Source organism: Meles meles, chromosome 7, assembly GCF_922984935.1.
Source record: "Meles meles chromosome 7, mMelMel3.1 paternal haplotype, whole genome shotgun sequence".
NCBI lineage: Eukaryota > Metazoa > Chordata > Mammalia > Carnivora > Mustelidae > Meles > Meles meles.
Window position 1 is genome coordinate 69,975,350 of NC_060072.1, and position 17,155 is coordinate 69,992,504.

Here is a 17,155-nt window from a genome sequence, read left to right on the forward strand (position 1 = left end):
TCCACTTGAGCCCAAAGTATCCTCTTTACAGTTGTTTTTCTCTTCTGCAACAAAGAGGTCTTCTTCCTTTTATTCAAGTCTCTTTTCAATAATTTCCCACCTCCTCTAGAATTTTTACCCATCCAGTTTTTCCTCTGTTTTTTACCATTCTTAATCTTCTCTACCCTTCCTTCCCTAGATCCTTCTCTGCTGTGTTCAAATAATGGACAGATCTCCTCTATCCCAGAGAAATCTGCTGTTGACTTAATTTACTTTCTCTCTCCAGCTTTATTGAGATATAATTGACATAAATCATTGTATAAGTTTAAGGTGTACTAATGTGATGATTTTTAATTTACTTTCATCCATTCGTTTCTATACTTCTCAAAAGTATGTTTATACTCCTTTCCCTCTTTACCTACACACCCTAACCAAGGTATTAGAATATGGGATTTAACGTCCTAGAGCTTTGTTTTTGAGTTGTAATGCCTCCTTGAAGTCATTTTGTAATCTTTGGCAAATTATTTGATTTCTCTACGTCCTAGTTATCTCTGTTAAATATATGTTTTATAGGATTACTTGGAGGAATAAAATGATTAGTAAGTCCCAGCATAGAACCTGGACCATAGGAAGATCAGATTCAGATTTGGTGATTATTTTCCTCCTCAATAATTATCTTTTAATTTTGTTGTGAAAATTTGTTAGTAATCTTTAGTAAATGAGGCCAATCTCCAATATTTATTAAGAATAACCACATATAGTTTACTCAGCAATATTTACATCTTTAATTGTTACCAGTCAGCTCTAACTTGATATTATTTTGGTCATTTTTAAAAGATACTCAAAGAAGGATTGCAGAAATATATATATCCTCCAGAAACTACGGAAGACGTTGAAACAGAAAATGCTTTCCCACCCATAGAAGTGACACTTGAAGTTCAGGAGAATGTAATCTTTTTTGAGGATCCTATGGTTGCAAGGTGGGATGCTGAAGGTACAGCAATTCTGTAATCAACTTTGATAATTAGGTAATGAAAAGAGCTATAACACAAATCCTTAAAACAGAAAATATAGGGGCACCTGGGTGGCTCAGTGGGTTAAAGCCTTTGCCTTTGGCTCAGGTCATGATCTCAGGGTCCTGGGATCCAGCCCCGCATCAGGCTCTCTGCTCCACAGGGAGCCTGCTTCCTCTCTCTCTGCCTGCCTCTCTGCCTAGTTGTGATTTCTCTCTGTTAAATTAATAAAATATTAAAAAAAAAACCAGAAAATACAATGTATAAACTCTGCATTTCTAATCTTACACATTTCTATGGCAACTCTAGTATGTTTATTTTGTTTGCTCTTGATGGAAATGAATAGGGATTGGAGTTTATGTATTGAATGTTACAACTGTTAGTTCCTGAAGTCTTATAATCTGCCATAATCTCTGAACAATTACTTATGTTATGTCATTATGTTTTTAAAAAATAGTAAGTTAACAAAAATATCACCGTAGTAAGACACATGAATATAAATAAGTGAAAAACCTACTCTCTCCTGAAATGAGTACATAATTCAGATTGGGGTGATTAAAATTTATTTTAATGTTAATAACTTAGAAATTTTAAATCTTATTACAGACAAGTACTGGAGATAGGGAGTGGGCCATTAGGAAACCCGAGACTGAATACTGGCCACTTTCTGCCTCTTTATAACTTTTAGATTGTTGAACCATGGGAAATTATTGGTTATCCAAAATGTGAAATAAATAACAAAATCAGAAGTACCAGCAGAGATACAAGCTAAGGATTTACTAATCATTAACAAATACCTCATTTGGGGTTGGCGGGTTCAACTTTGAGAAGTCTTGGTCTGGTAAATTAATGTATGCAGGTTTGAGGCTGCTAGAAGAAAGAAGTATAGCTTTACTTTTAATGTGAAGCATTTTATATATTTGTGGATGAATTTACTGAGTTGGTGACAGGTTGGGAACAGAACAAAGGCACAGAGCTATTACTTAATCCATTTATGTAGTCAAAGGAGTAGAGAATTTAGGAATTTCTCTACCAGAAAAGGTAAATGTTATGTAGTTTTAACTTTTTTTATGATGGCTACAGTAATCCACATTTTTGGTTGTGTATACCTAGGCACAAGATATTTATATTCTAGGGGCACCTGGGTGGCTCAGTGGGTTAAGCCTCTGCCTTCAGCTCAGGTCATGATCTCGGGGTTCTGGGATCCAGCCCCGCATCGGGCTCTCTGCTCAGCAGGGAGCCTCCTTCCCCTTCTCTCTCTGCCTGCCTCTGCCTACTTGTGATCTCTGCCTATCAAATAAATAAAATCTTATTAAAAAAATTTATATTCTAGATAAAAATTATGAATTAACAGTATAGTTCCATCAATACATTAAATTACAAAATCTGTCAAAATGAACAATTAGGTAATTTCTTCCCTTCATGTTGCTTTAGAAGTTTCATTTTTCCTTTAATGGTAATGTTTTTAAGTATTTACTTTGTTAAAAATTAGTCACACTGGGACGCCTGGGTGGCTCAGTTGGTTAAGCGGCTGCCTTCAGCTCAGGTCATGATCCCAGCATCCTGGGATCGAGTCCCACATGGGGCTCTGTGCTCGGCGGGGAGCCTGCTTCTCTGTCTGTCTCTGCCTGCCTCTCTGTCTGCCTGTGCTTGCTCTCGCTCTCTCTCTGACAAAAAAAAAAAAAAAAAAGAAAAAAAGCTCTTTAAAAAAAAAAAAGTCACACTAAGTTAGAATTAGACAAGATAAGTTATCCCACATGATTCAGGGAAATATAATGTGTAAAATTTGTCTCTGACTACAGCAGTAGTATACAACTCCAGTAATTCTTCCCATGGGGAAATGTTTTTCCAGGAAATACTAAAAATTGGAGAATTTATTTATAGGTGATACTTAATTTTTACCTTTAAAAAATTAATTTTATTACTATAAAAATGAGGAATTATGAATCTTACTTTGTCAATATAATTGTATGTATTATATTGAATTTCAGAGTTAAAAATAGTGAGTGGATCCCTCATGTGAGGAGGAAGCCATGTGGAGATGGATAAGGCATTCTAGGGAGGGGAATGACTCGTGTATTCCATAATTATGCTACACAATAAGAAATACAGAATAAATGGGACACATTTCCCTCCTCTAGGAGTTTTCAAAGTTGTAGGGGAGGCAGACAAGGAAAAGCCACCTAATATGACACAGTAAGGTGCTGTAATAGGTAGAAGTTTTATGGAGCAGCCCAGGGGGTCCACCTGGAGCATTAAGAAAGGCTTGTCATAGTATGGAATGTTGAACCGGGCCTTAAGAGACTAAGAGAACATTGGCATGCAAGTGTTTGTGCGGACGTACATTCTCCTTTTTCCTGCGTATATACCTAGGAATGGAACTGCTGGGTTGAATGGTAAATTTATGTTTAACTTTTTAAGAAGCTGTCCAGTTGTTTTTCAAAGTAACTGTATTTTTACATGCCTGCCACTGTTATAGGTTTCCCACCTTTCACCTCCTTGCTAACATTTGTGATCTTTTTTATTCTAGCCTTTCTAGTGAGCATGAAGTGGTATTTCAGAGGTTTATATTGTACTTCCCTAATAACATCATGTGGAGCATCTTTTTGTATGTGTTTATTATCCTTTACTGGATTTTCTCCAGTGAAATGTTCATCCAGATCTTCTGCCCATTTTCAGATTGGGTTGTTTTTTATTATTAAGTTGTAAGAGACACAAAAGACCACCTACATATGATTGTATTTATATGAAAAGTCCGAAAAGGGCACCTGGGTGGCTCAGTGGGTTAAAGCCTCTGCCTTCAGCTCAGGTCATGATCTCAGGGTTCTGGGATCGAGCCCCGCATCGGGCTCTCTGCTCAGCAGGGAGCCTGCTTCCCTTCCTCTCCCTCTGCCTGCCTCTCTGCCTACTTGTGATCTCTGTCAAATAAATAAAATCTTAAAAAAAAAAAAAAAAAGTCCAGAAAAGACAGATCTTTAGAGACAGGAAGTATATTAATGGCTGCCTGTGGCTGGAGGTGAGAATGAGAGTAATTAACTATAAAATGGACACGGGGGAGCTTATGGAGAGAAGAAGAATGTTCTAAACTGGATCATGGTAATGGTTGCACAACTGGGGGAATTTACTAAAATATATACTTAACACAGGTGAATTTTAAAGTTTTTTTTGTTTTTTTGAACAAGATGAGAGATTCTCTAAAGGATTGAGTACTCTAGGAAGAAAGGACTGCGTGTGCAGAGGCTCAGTGGATGATGCTGCTGGGGGAGGGGGAAAGCATAGCTAAAACCAGGTGTCAGAAGTGCAAGGGGTGAAGCCAGAAACACGAGTCTTTATTCTGAAGGCCTTAGATACCATGCTGAGGAGTTTGGATTTGATCCTGTAGCCAGGAAGAACCTCCCAGCAAAAGTGGCTTTTTGCACAGATTCTCTGCTGAATGTAAAAGATCAATTTATACACCTTTGCAGTTATTTGGGTCATTCCATTCATCTCATTTTTTGTATAGAAAAAAACTGTTACTTTCTTCCTTCTTATGAAGGTAAACATTGGCAAACTGATGGCATCAGCAATGTCTCTTACAAACCAGAAGAAAGACTTATAACATTCAGCCTAGAAACGCTTGGCCCTGTTACCTTGATTCAGGATGCTCATATTAACATGCCATTCCAGTCATGGGAACTAACACCACTCGATGTGGATAAAGTACTTTTGACTGTGACTACTGTGTTTACTACGATTCAAATACAAATTAAGGTAAGTCACAGAGAGTAAGTCGTATGAAAGAGGTAAACCACTTGATGACAGTTAAAGTATGTCAAAGTCATCAGTCACTGGTGATTGACACATTGAAATGTTTGTTACAGGTGTATTTAAAATATACTTTGAGCCATAATTTCTAAATGAAATAGTGATTGGATAGGTAATAATATACAATAAGCAAGGTGCAAACTTGCACCCTTTAGTAGAAATAGACCAATTAGTGAAGCTACAAGCCTGTTGCAGTTTTTAATCCACTTTAAAGAGGCTTCCTCTTTAAAACCAGAAGAGGAGGGTGGCTCTGTCGCACAATGTAGAGCGCACTGGACTTCTAAAACCAGAAGAGGGATGTGATCTCTGTATACCTTCAAATTGCCACTCTGCAAACTTTAAAACTGGGTAACTTTGCATTATTATATGTGTAAAAAAACTATCCTTAAGAGTTGCAACATGACTAGCTATCAAATAGCTACTGAATTCAACGTGACCAGTGTTCTTAGATCATAACTCCTACAATGGGAGGAGAACTGAGAGATCTTTCAGTCTCTTGATTGTTTAGATAAAGCCCCCAAAAAGGTGACCGATGGACTGGTTGAGATAACAGGGGGACTTTATGGCTGACTTCTCTGAGATGGCCTAAAGTATATCTGTCCTGCATACTTTTTTATACAGAATGATATAGAGCTAAAAAACAAAACAAAACAAAAAACTAGTATGAAGAAGCTAAAGGCTGGAAATGGAATAATAATGTAATAATTTATCTTTCTTCTCAAAACTAGGAAAACCTCTGCATGCTAGCGTCAATCGAACTAAGTAACAAAAAGCGTTTCTCTATTTTGGAAGGAAAATGGATGACTCCTATTTCTTTCATTTGTGCTTTGAAAGAAGCTGGATTGAATATCTTCCCTAGTGAACACTCTCATTTTTATGTTGTTATAAATTATAAGGTAAGAACAAATCTTTCCAAATTTAATATAAAGGACATTTAGAATGGTAGCCAGTATTCAATGTTATGTAACTCTTCAGGTATGGCTTAGGTTGTCTATATTCACTTACACAGAATTGACTGGAAGGAATAAATGGCAAGACCAGAAATCCAGAGTTCTCTCAAGTTTAATAATCTTTCCCAAGAAAGTAAGCCTCTAGTACGATCTTCATATTGACAAATGGACCATTATTCACACAGCGGGTCAGTTTAGTGCAAAGGTAGTTAGGGCAACTTCAAATTTTCTGTATTTTCTTTCTTCTTTCAGGCTGGATATATGTAAGATTTCCTAAAAGATTAAATGACTCAGAAGTTTCCCAAACATAACAAATTCGCCGGAATTAAACACATAAAAGGACCACTGATACAGAGAACCCACTTCTTCCATTTCTTGGGAGAGCCTCCCTGTCTGCATACTGCTTCACGTTACTCATACGGCTTTAGTTAAATAAGATCCTTCCATGTTAAACTGTGTGTTCCATGAGGATGAGGACTGTTCTTTCATCACCTATGATTCTAGTATCTAGCATACTCCTTGAATCAGATGTTTAGTAAATATTTATGCTATATAATGAGGCCAAAGTAGGCTCCAATCATGAAAGGTGTTCTTGGCTATAGAACTCTTCTGCGCAAAACAGGTTTATAATATACCAGAAAATGACAATATGGGTATATCTGAAAATAACATCATTAACTGTGTACATATGTGTAGGGGGAAAAAAACCACCTTAGTTTTAGTAACTCAACTGCCAGTTACTCTACAAATGCTGAATGTAGTGTACTAGTCATCTCAGAATATTCAAGAATTTTTTTTCTGAACATTTTTTTTTAGATGCTTAAGATCCATTAGTGAATAAAACAAGGTTTCTGCCCTAGTGGAGCTTACATTCTAGCAGAGGAAGGCAAAAATATACTAGATAATCTTATATTTTATATGAAAAAAAAAAAGGGAAGATCAGGAGTCATAGGGCAACATACAATATCAAATAGTATTGGAAGAGGGGGCCTTCACTGAGAAGGTAGGATCTGAACCAAACTTGAAGGTGGGGAATTTAGCCAAGTGGAGCTCAGAGAGCAAAAGGAGAAACAAAGAAGGTGATAATGGGGTATATGAGGTGCATATGTGGGGCGGGGAGATGTCTGATCATAGAGGCCCTTGTAGGTCATTGTTAGGACCCTGGCTTCTCTTCTGAAAGGCAGCACCATTGCCCTGTCCTGTCAGAGTCATCATGTCATCTGACTTACATTTTAAGTGGATTTTTCCGTGTTAAGAAGTGACTGTAGGAGGCCAAAGATGGAAGACTTGTTGAAAGGCTTTATGATCAACTCTGTTTTTATATTGACAGGATCCTTTGATAGAAATGAAAGCTTATCGACAGCTGGCCCTGCTAAGTTCCGCTTTTGCATTTGGTTGGAGCAAGTGGAATATAGTATGTAGTTCAAAGAAAGTTATAGTTAAGGTATAGTATACAAAACCCCATAAAATTACTTTGTCCTTCCAAAGAAGATACTCTAAAGCTAAATGAATGTAGGCCATGGTTTCTCTTCTTGAAAAGGTTAAAAAAAAAAAAGTAACATTCAAATAGTTTTAAAACTTCACTTTTGTTTATTTTGTCAAAAATATAAAACCAAGCTATATAAAGGCTATACCTTCACTGTCCATTATGGTATCAAACACTCTGGACTTCAGGGTAGTGTCCTGACAACTCTTTACATCAAAATGAGAACAGACGGAAGCTTTTTTCCCCTCAGAGACAGGCCTCCAATTGAACTTTCTTGCACATTTACTGCTGCCTGATAAAAAAGATAGTGTAAGTGAGCCACCATATTTACTTGTATATTGTGTGTTTCTCCCACTCGAATATAAGCTCCTTGTGGATAGGATTTTATTGTTGCAATTGTTATTAATATGGTTGTTTTTTCTTCATTGTTGTATCCCCAGCACCTAGAACATTCCCTGGCACCTACTAGCTACTCAAGAAATCTCTGTTGAATGAATACATACATACAAACATGGTTTAAGAGATGAGACACTAAAGAGTGTTTCTTTTACATTAGCAATTTTGGGGACTGAGTTCAAATTATACTCTGCCAAAATACCTATTAGAGGAACTATTAATGGATTTCTCTAATTTTCTTTTCCTGTAGCTGAAGGAACACCTTAGTGAACAACCTATTCAGAAACCTAATTGGACCCTTTTAATGTTTAGTGGTGACAGAGCACAAAGGCTCAAGATCAATGAAAACAGTGAGACATTCTCTGAAGCCCTTAAAGAAGAAACTGAGTTTCATTCTACTTTATATCACATGGTTAAGGATTTTGCTTCCCAAAAAGCCATGGGAAAAATCAGGAGCTCCAGCTGCCAATTGATTGACTCTGTGTGCTATATGCTACTCTCGACCAGAGTGCTCAGCTATTCTTAATCCCCGCCGACAGATTTTATGCAGTATGAAGAGTCAAGCAACCCGGAGCAAAATCAGGCATTTCTTCAAAAGCAATGCAATGAGTGACTATATTTCAAAAGGTTATTAAAATCTAATAAGCATTTTGAACTCAAATTTCATTTTTTTAAAAGTGGGGTTTTTTCTTATGAATATTTGGCCCACTGAAACTTTCACTTTTTATTCTATTTGAATAAATTTTAACAAGCAATATGTAGTATCTCCTCCTCAAAAAGCTCACTAAAAATCATAGGCAGGCTTCCTCCCCATTGTATTTTAGTCAGAGAGGAACTCACAGAAAGAGGGAATGTAAAATATCTTGCAGTCTTTCTGAGACCCTCTGGTTCAATGCTATAATTTCCCAGCTAAAAATCACTAATTTACAAAGTTAAGAAACTAAAACTTTAAAAAATCAAGACACATACATTAAGATGTGCTGAGTCACACTGGTGGTGGTCCATTGTGTTGGAGTCTGGTGAATGGCCACAAGATTTGCTCTAGAGACATCCAGGAGTCCCCATCTGGTATGGGAGCAGCATCCACAGACTTCTGGAAGAATCGTCCTGTGAGGAAGCTCATCAAAGCTGCAAAAAGCACAATGAATGCAGCAGAAAGCCAGAGTGCCTTATTCGCCTTTCTGAAGGAAGTCTTGAGGTTTGTTGCCCAGGCAGCTACTGTGACATAACTGTAAGGAAAATACAAATTCAGAATTTGGTAATAGCAACATTCTGTTAGTAGAACCACTCCTTTTGCCAACAGTACCAGTCAAGTCGTCACTCTGCCTTACCTACCACAAACACTGCCTTGTCATAAGCTCTGTAATGTGACCTGCTGTCTTGGTTTGGCCCACAATTTGCCCCACTCCCACCCCAATAATTTTTAGAATTAGAGAAATGCTGTGGTGATGATCTGAAAATTAGGTGACTCGGGCATTATTGAACTCCTAACAAGAACATTTGAGTATCTCATTATTTCAGAGGTAAGGCAACTAACATTTCGTGGAGCGTGATGTGTGTGTATATACATGCCACTTATTTCTCACAATACCCGGGACTTTGCTATATTCAAGTGTAAACTATTTTTAGTTTAAGAAATGAGACACAAAGAAAAGCTTATTGTAACATCATCTAAGTCTTAGCATTTTGCGTGTTCTGCTACTGTCAGCCCTATCTTTTAGGTGAAGAAATTGGTGCTTAAAAATAGATGAACTTGCCTTAGGCCATCTGGCTCCACAATCAAGTTCCTAACACTGCGACCTGTCACCAGTTCAGGGATAACTCCTGTAGACCATGTGAAGTTTGTTTTTTTATCTTAAATTTCACAATTTGACGGGTCTTTTAGTACCTTGACTAAGACTAATACTGTTAATCCTGCCTCATCTCTCCCCATTCCCCAGAAATGGGATCATTAGTAAGCAGACAACTTACAGTGAAGAGCCATCCCATTTTGACGGATTATTTCTCTTTTCAGAAAGACTTGGCTTTCTTGTCCTTTCTGCTATTTCTTCTCCAGGTGGTTCTGAGTCATCTTTAGTTCTATAAATAGGCATTATGTTTAAATGTTTGAAAGTATGGATAATATACCAGATTTATAAAGATACAGCAAATTTCATTGTATTACTAAAGAGGCTCTCAGTATTTGTTTTGCTTTAGAAAGATTTGATATATAATTCTAAAATCAAATCACTAAATTTTTATTTCTAGGAATTTAATTTTTAAAACTTGCTATATTTAGAAAAATATGTTGTAGGAAGTTGGGATATTAGCCAAGGGATGAGTAAAAAGAGACATATACAAAGAACATGTAGAAGTTCATCAGTTATCACCACTAATAATTAACCAGTATGATTAACCTGTGATTTCTTTCTCTGCTTATGTGTAGTAACCATACTTTAAAAAACAAAGGCAAATATTTCTTCCTCTATTTTTTATTCAACATATGGTAAAATTTCTCTCCTTCTACCACATAATATATTAACAGTGGATTTTATGCTAAACTGGAGTAACATCAAAGTGTCATTGCTTCTTTAAAAATCTTAATTTTAAAAGTGTTTATTCAATGAGCTGGGAAATAGAAATTGGATCAAATATATTTTAAATAAAAACATGTTGTCTAAAGAGTTGTTCCTTTAACCTGAACAGAACTTGTTTCATTATCATGTTTACTGATGAATTCCTAGTTGGACTTGAATTTTGAAATTCCAAGCTCATAATGCTCTCACTATTACCAAAGGCAACTGTTTCTCAAAGTCATATTTTTTTTCTCTTCTTGGACATCTACAGGGAATGTATGTGGCTGGTTTTAGTTTTTAAAGGAGACCTGGCCCAGGGTGCCTGCATGGCACACTTGGTTTTAATGTCTTGATTTTGGTTCAGGACATGATCTTGGGATTGCCAGGCGTCCCTCCTAGGATTATTTTAAAAGAAACATAAAACCTGAGGATAGGCACTACATCTTACTCATCTGTTCATGTTCCACCATAAACAGACACTTCTCCAGAAAAGATATACAAATAGCTAACAGACTCACGAAAAAATTCTCCACATCACTAGCCAGCAGGGAAATACAAGTCAAAACCACAATGAGATACCACCTTCTACCAATTAGAATGGAAAAAATAAAACAGGAACCAACAAATGTTGGCGAGGATCTGGAGAAAGGGGAACTCTCCCACACTGTTGGTGGGAATGCAAGCTGGAACAGCCACTCTGGAAAACAGTGTGGAGATTTCTTAAGATGTTAATAGAGCTACCCGACAACCCAGCAATTGCACTACTAGGTATTTACCCCCAAAATACAGACATAGTGAAAGGAAGGGGCACGTGCACCCCAATGTTCATAGCAGCAATGTCCACAATAGCCAAACTGTGGAAGGAGCTAAGATATCCTTCAACAGATGAATGGATAAAGAAAATGTGGTCCATTTATACAATAGAAAATTACTCAGCCATCAGAATGGATGCACACACACACACACACACACCAAGTTTTACCTACTTGAGTTCACATTTTTCTTCTTCACCATCTGCCCAGGAGTAGGTGCTAATAAATCTATGTAATGAGGGACGATGTTCACTCTGCTTTGACCCCAAAATACGCCTAAGTAAAGATGATTATAGCCACTTGTCAAATTAAATACATCTGTAGCCATTGTCATTTCCTACTACCTGAATTATTACAAAAATTATGTTCTATTTTTGATTGGCACATTCACATATTTTATAGTAAAATTCCATGATTATACACCTATTTTATAATTATTGTGCATATACTCTGTGCAAATCAAGTGTCACTTTATTACTTATTGCCAGCATTTACTTCAATTACAAAACAGTAGGGTTCCCAAAGAGCAACCAGAAAATGACACTTACCAGCTACTTGATCGCCTACTGAATCGGTCATTTTCCATCCCAGCCACCTTTAAATTTCAGATGTTAGAGAAATAATGAAATAACGAATTTAGTGAAGTTTGTGTTTTTGTTATATGAAAATGAATGTGCTTTTGATGAAGAACACTTAGGAACTTGCTTACCATTCCTGCATTTCCAATATTTCTGGGCAAAGAGGCAATGGTCACCCTTCGGAGAGAAGATGGCTACCCAAAGAGGGTGGAAGTACATTAGAAAACTATCAGTATTTTATCATTGGATACAACACTAATGGATATCCTTGCACATACACATCCCTGCATTTGACCACTGTTGAGTTAACCTGTAGACATTGTTATGTCCAAATTGCCTTTCAGAAATATTGTGCCAATTAATATTCTACCTTCTTCAACACTGGATGAGCATAATTTTTGCCAAATAAGGTTTCTTATTTAGTTTTCTGGTGACATTGAACACTTTGTTATGCAAATAATCATGTATATATCTGCTCTGGGAACTCTATGATCTTTGCCCATATTAATTTTATTAATGATATTTCTGGCAGGAATTTTCCATTGTTAATGCAGCCGAATCTGTCCGTTTTTTTTGCTGTCATTTCTTTTATACTGTGGTATTCCCAACTTAAGAGGAGATGAATGTGTACCTATTTTCTAGCTTTTTTTTTTCATGGTTTCATTTTTTGCATTTAATACATTTAAAGATGGGTGTGATATTTTGATAATGGATATGTTTATCAGCCTCAGGTGTGCACGGGAAAATGTTACATACTACTGTGATTCTTAAAGTTTAAGTACAACTTCAGGAAATAAAAAATATATTAAATGTAGGAAATAAGCTGAAGAAGCCTAAGGTGAATCTTTTCCTTAAACCACCATTCCTAATTTCATAGATCAGCTGAGTATCAAGAATATCAAATTACAATCCAAAAAACTTGGGTTCTCACCATGGTTCTGCCACTACATGATCATAACTAATCAGTTAACTTCTGAGAAAGTGATTTTCCTCATCTGTGAGAGAGAGAGGTTTGGATGGAATGATTTTAAAGTCTCTCACTCAAAAATTCTGTGAAATCCTGATTTTTGAACTGGCAAAAACTGCTGGTTGACTTTCAATATCCCATTCTCCCCTTTTTATTTGGTAAAGAACTCTCTGATTTTCAGTTAAGATATAAAACCCAGAATTCAAATGGATTTTCTAGTCTCATTTTCAATCAAGAACGACAAGGAAATGTTATTTGGGACTTCTAGGAATTGTCATTAGAAGGAGAGGGAACACTTGTTTTTATGTCTTCCTTTTTCTTACAATGTGACTCGATGTAATGACCAGGACTTGTCCCTGCCTGTACTGATGGAGACACCTCAGACCATGAAGTGGAAGCAGAGGCTGAGGGTGGTGAAGCATCGAGTGGAGACGAGGCCCTCGGGATTCTGTGAAACCACACTACCATTTTTGGACTCCCTATTTCCAACTCTAGTTTTACATGAGAGAGAAACTATCTGGCTTTCCTCTTGCTTCCAGACAAATGTAACTGATGTACAAATATAGTAAAAAGTATAAAAGCATACATACATAAACTTAAACACACACATGCAGATTTACATAAATATACATATGATTTACATTTAAAACCGGGTTGTTTCAAGTAATATTTTAAAACCATTTCATCCAAAACATTTGATAGACTGTTAACTGGTAATTACCTTGGAGTTTAGAGAAGATGAACGTTTTTTAATTTGGCAGTCATCTGAAAGGAAAAACACATTTGCACATTTGAGGAATTACATAAGCAATTTATTCCAAGGGTCTTAATTCTTTACAAAGAAAAGCAATAGCAATATTTAAGACCCTAGAGACTACCAAGCGGTAAAAATATCTGGTTATCATTTGGTGATTCGTAACAGTTGCCATCTTAACCGATGGAATACTGTCCTCTGTCACTGTCCACGTACAATGCTTAGCCAGCACATAGGAGATGCTAAATGAATACATATTGAATAAATGAATCCAAAACTACAGATCAGAAGGTTATCAAATATGATTACTTTTCCTAGAAAAGGGAGTCATTAAAATAGTTCTCCTCAGAAAAGTTCACATTATTTAAAATAAAACTATTATAAGATTTATATAAACCCTATATTTTAAGGCATTTTCCATGGTCTCGGATGTCTCCTTATTTTCCAATCCATCTGCCAGCTTACTATGCCAGAGTCATTCCTTCTTCAAGAAATAGAAAATCATTGTTGATGAGAGTGGCTTGTTTAACTTACTGTGCTTTGCTTTGTGTGTGGGGAAAGAGCCAATTCTAACATACCCTAAGTAGGAGAACATTAGAGGCAACTCAGTGGGTTGGATGAAATATATTCTCATCTCAGCAATCTAATTTAATGAATTTTTGGAGTCATTACCAAAGAGTCCTCTGTGTGTCCCAACCTGTTTCTAACAACGTTTTACTTTACATTTACTTTACTTTACTTTCTAACTTAACATATACTTTGTATAAACAGAAGGAATGAATTATTATTCTAACATAGCCTTAAGTGTTTTATACTAAAGACATAATAAGAATCAACAAGAAAGAGAATGAAAGAGGAGAATCTCAGAAAAACATAACCGAGTCTATTAAGCTTTTATTACCTTCATCTTCGAGAGAGTTAAAAGACCTTTCATTTTGCAAAAGAACCTGTTTCAGTTCTTCTAACTCAGCATGCTCTTTGGCATACATTCTCTTCAGGTTTTCTACATGCTGAATCATCACCTCCACTGCTTTACTAACCCGGCTTTCCTAGTAAGAAAAACAAACAAACCTACATTGAAAATATTATTCTTGATATCTAGTTTAAAAATGATTAGACACATACATCTATCTTCACTCCATCCCCAAATCTCACTAAAATGACAATGAAAGTTTTTAGTTTGTTTTGTTTTGTTTTAAGACGACACAGGACAAAAAGAACAGAAGTGGGTATAATGAAATTTTGAAGGCCAGTTAGTAGAAGGACTAGTGGAGAATGACCAAGATCTGAAAAATCTGAACCCTAAAAAAAAAGTAGGAAAAGCCTACGAGCAACCTGGGCTGCACCACAGGAAACCGTTCAGGCTCAGAAATTAGTGGTGCCTCTGGAATTCAGCGTGAAGACAGATAGGGGAACAGAAGAAATGGTGGAAAACCTGCAGAAAAAGTGACTAGATCTGCAGATCTCCTCCCTTATTCAGGCCAACTGAGCAACTTTCCTTCCCCATTTTGCTGAAAGACTAAACACTGAATATCTAGAGAGAGAGAAAGAGCCTGTGGATTAGGCAGTAACAGCTGATGGTGAACAGATCATACAGAAAACAGATTTAGGCAAAAGTCTGCATACATATTGAATACTGAAACTCCTAGCCCGTTTTCTCCTTCCAACTCGCAAACACTGGTAGCCAGGCTTAGACTCGGAAAGCAGGCAGTTGAAGATTTTCCTCTGAGGACTCTAATGTAGCAAGATTGAAGTCTTCAAACTCCTGACACCAAGAATATCCCAGTGAAACATCTCAAGTTGTGTGAAGCTCAGAGCCAATAAGAACCCTCCTCACCCCATGCGCTGTCCCCATTCCACTATCTAGTGGATCATGACTAGTCAGAGGAAAGCTGCTTCTGTGAAAGAGGAAAATCAACACAGAAAAAAAACCAAGGTGGAGGAGATCAACTACAGAAAAGCTTCAAGGGAACCAGCAGTATCTTCAGAGAGTTAAGAATAAGTGTTGCATCCATGAAATAAGAACAAGATAAAAAAGCTACATGCTAAGAATTTAAAAAATCTGAGAATTAAAAATATATTAAAAATACATAACTCAATAAAATAGTTTCAAGGTAAGGTTGGGGCAATCTCCCTGAAACTAGGAGCAAAACAAACAAAAAAAACACTGAAGGCTAAAAAAGAGATGAAAAAGAACCATGTTCAGGAGATCCAACAGACAACAGGAACTCAAGAAAGCAAAGAAAATTACACAATATGTGGAAAAGGAAATAATTCAAAACGATCTCTAGAACTCAAGAACGTATTTTGCCAGCTTATATCCATTCAGGGCCTAAAACAATAAATAAACCAAATTTTAGTTAACATATAATGTAATATTGGTTTCGGGAGTAGAATTTAGTGATTCATCACCTAGTATACAACACCTAGTGTTCACACAAGTGCCCTCCTTAATACCTATCACCCATTTACTCCACGCCCCACGAAACTCCCCTCCAGGAACCCTTAGTTCTCTATAATTAAGAGTCTCCTTTATGGTTTGCCCCCCTCTTTTTTTTCTTCTATCCTCTATATTAATCTGCTTTGTTTCTTAAAATCCATGTATCAGTGAAATCATATGGTATTTGCTTTTCACTGACTGACTGATTTTGCTTAGCATAATACACTCTAGCTCCATCTACTTTGTTGCAAATGACAAGATTTCACTCTTTTTTATGGCTGAGTAATATTCCATTACATCCACCCACCCACACACACACACACATCATCTTTACCCATTCATTAGTCAATGGACATTTAGGCTCTTTCCATAATTTGGCTATTTTTTATAATAATGCTATAAATACCAGGTGCATGTACCCCTCCAGATCTGTATTTTTGTATCCTTTGGGTAAATAATAGTGCAATTGCTGGGTGATAGGGAAGCTCTATTTTTAAATTCTTGAGGAACCTCCATACTGCTTTCCAGAGTGGCTGCACCAGCCTGCATTCCCACCGACAGTATAAAAAGATTTCCCCTTCTCTGTATCTTCCCCAACATCTGTTGTTTCCTATGTTAATTTTAGCCATTTGGACAGGTGTGGGGTGGTCTCTCATTATAATTTTGATTTTTATTTCCCTGATGATGTGTGATGTTGAGCATCTTTTATCTGTTGGCCAACTGGATGTCTTCTTTGGAAAAAATGTGTCTTCTGCCTATTTCTTACCTGGATTATTTGTTTTTTGGGTATTGAGTTTGATAAAAGTTCATTATAATTTTTGGATTCTAACCCTTTATCAGATATATCATTTGTAAATATCTTTTCCAGTTCCAAAGGTTACCTTTTACATTTGTTGTTTCTTCACTGATTCGATTTCATTACATCCTTCTGTTCAGATTTTCTACGTCTTCCTGATTAAATTTTAGAAGGCTGTATGTTTCTAGAAATTTATCCATTCACCTATGTTGTCCAATTTGTTGGAATATAATACTTTATAGCAGTCTCTTATAGTCCTTTGTATTTTTGTGATGTCAGTTGTTATTTCTTCTCTTCCCTGTGTTTGAGCCTCTTTTTTTAATCTTAATAAGTCTAGCTAAAGGCTTACCAATTCTCCTTATCTTTTCAAAGAAACATCTCTTGGTTTCATTGATACATATATTTTTTGGTATCTAGATCGTTCATTTCTGCTCTGATCTTTATTGTTTCCTTCCTTCTACTAATGTTGGGCTTTGCTTTTTCTAGTTCCTTTAGGTATAAGGTTAGATTGTTTGAGACTTTTCTTGGTTCTTGAGGCAGGCCTTTATAAACTCTAAAATTGCTTTTAGACCTGCTCTTTCTACATCCCAAAGATTTTACACGACTGTGTTTTCATTTTCTTCAG

The 17,155-nt window shown here is 36.4% G+C and overlaps 2 protein-coding genes across 2 annotated transcripts in view; one reads left to right on the forward strand and one right to left on the reverse strand.

Moving 5' to 3' along the window:
* Positions 1 to 8,590, forward strand: part of DNAI7 (dynein axonemal intermediate chain 7) — a 62,916-nt gene extending 54,326 nt beyond the window's left edge. The window contains exons 11-15 of the mRNA XM_046011534.1: positions 817 to 973; positions 4,528 to 4,742; positions 5,525 to 5,692; positions 7,077 to 7,190; positions 7,879 to 8,590. Of these exons, the coding sequence (XP_045867490.1) occupies positions 817 to 973; positions 4,528 to 4,742; positions 5,525 to 5,692; positions 7,077 to 7,190; positions 7,879 to 8,154 (930 nt within the window). The 3' untranslated portion in view covers positions 8,155 to 8,590. The remainder of the gene's footprint in view (positions 1 to 816; positions 974 to 4,527; positions 4,743 to 5,524; positions 5,693 to 7,076; positions 7,191 to 7,878) is intronic.
* Positions 7,314 to 17,155, reverse strand: part of IRAG2 (inositol 1,4,5-triphosphate receptor associated 2) — a 70,456-nt gene continuing 60,614 nt past the window's right edge. Inside the window, exons 20-27 of the mRNA XM_046011532.1 lie at positions 14,196 to 14,343; positions 13,262 to 13,305; positions 11,705 to 11,767; positions 11,544 to 11,590; positions 11,170 to 11,271; positions 9,600 to 9,707; positions 8,598 to 8,857; positions 7,314 to 7,524 (exon numbers count right to left, since the gene is read on the reverse strand). Of these exons, the coding sequence (XP_045867488.1) occupies positions 8,614 to 8,857; positions 9,600 to 9,707; positions 11,170 to 11,271; positions 11,544 to 11,590; positions 11,705 to 11,767; positions 13,262 to 13,305; positions 14,196 to 14,343 (756 nt within the window). The 3' untranslated portion in view covers positions 7,314 to 7,524; positions 8,598 to 8,613. The remainder of the gene's footprint in view (positions 7,525 to 8,597; positions 8,858 to 9,599; positions 9,708 to 11,169; positions 11,272 to 11,543; positions 11,591 to 11,704; positions 11,768 to 13,261; positions 13,306 to 14,195; positions 14,344 to 17,155) is intronic.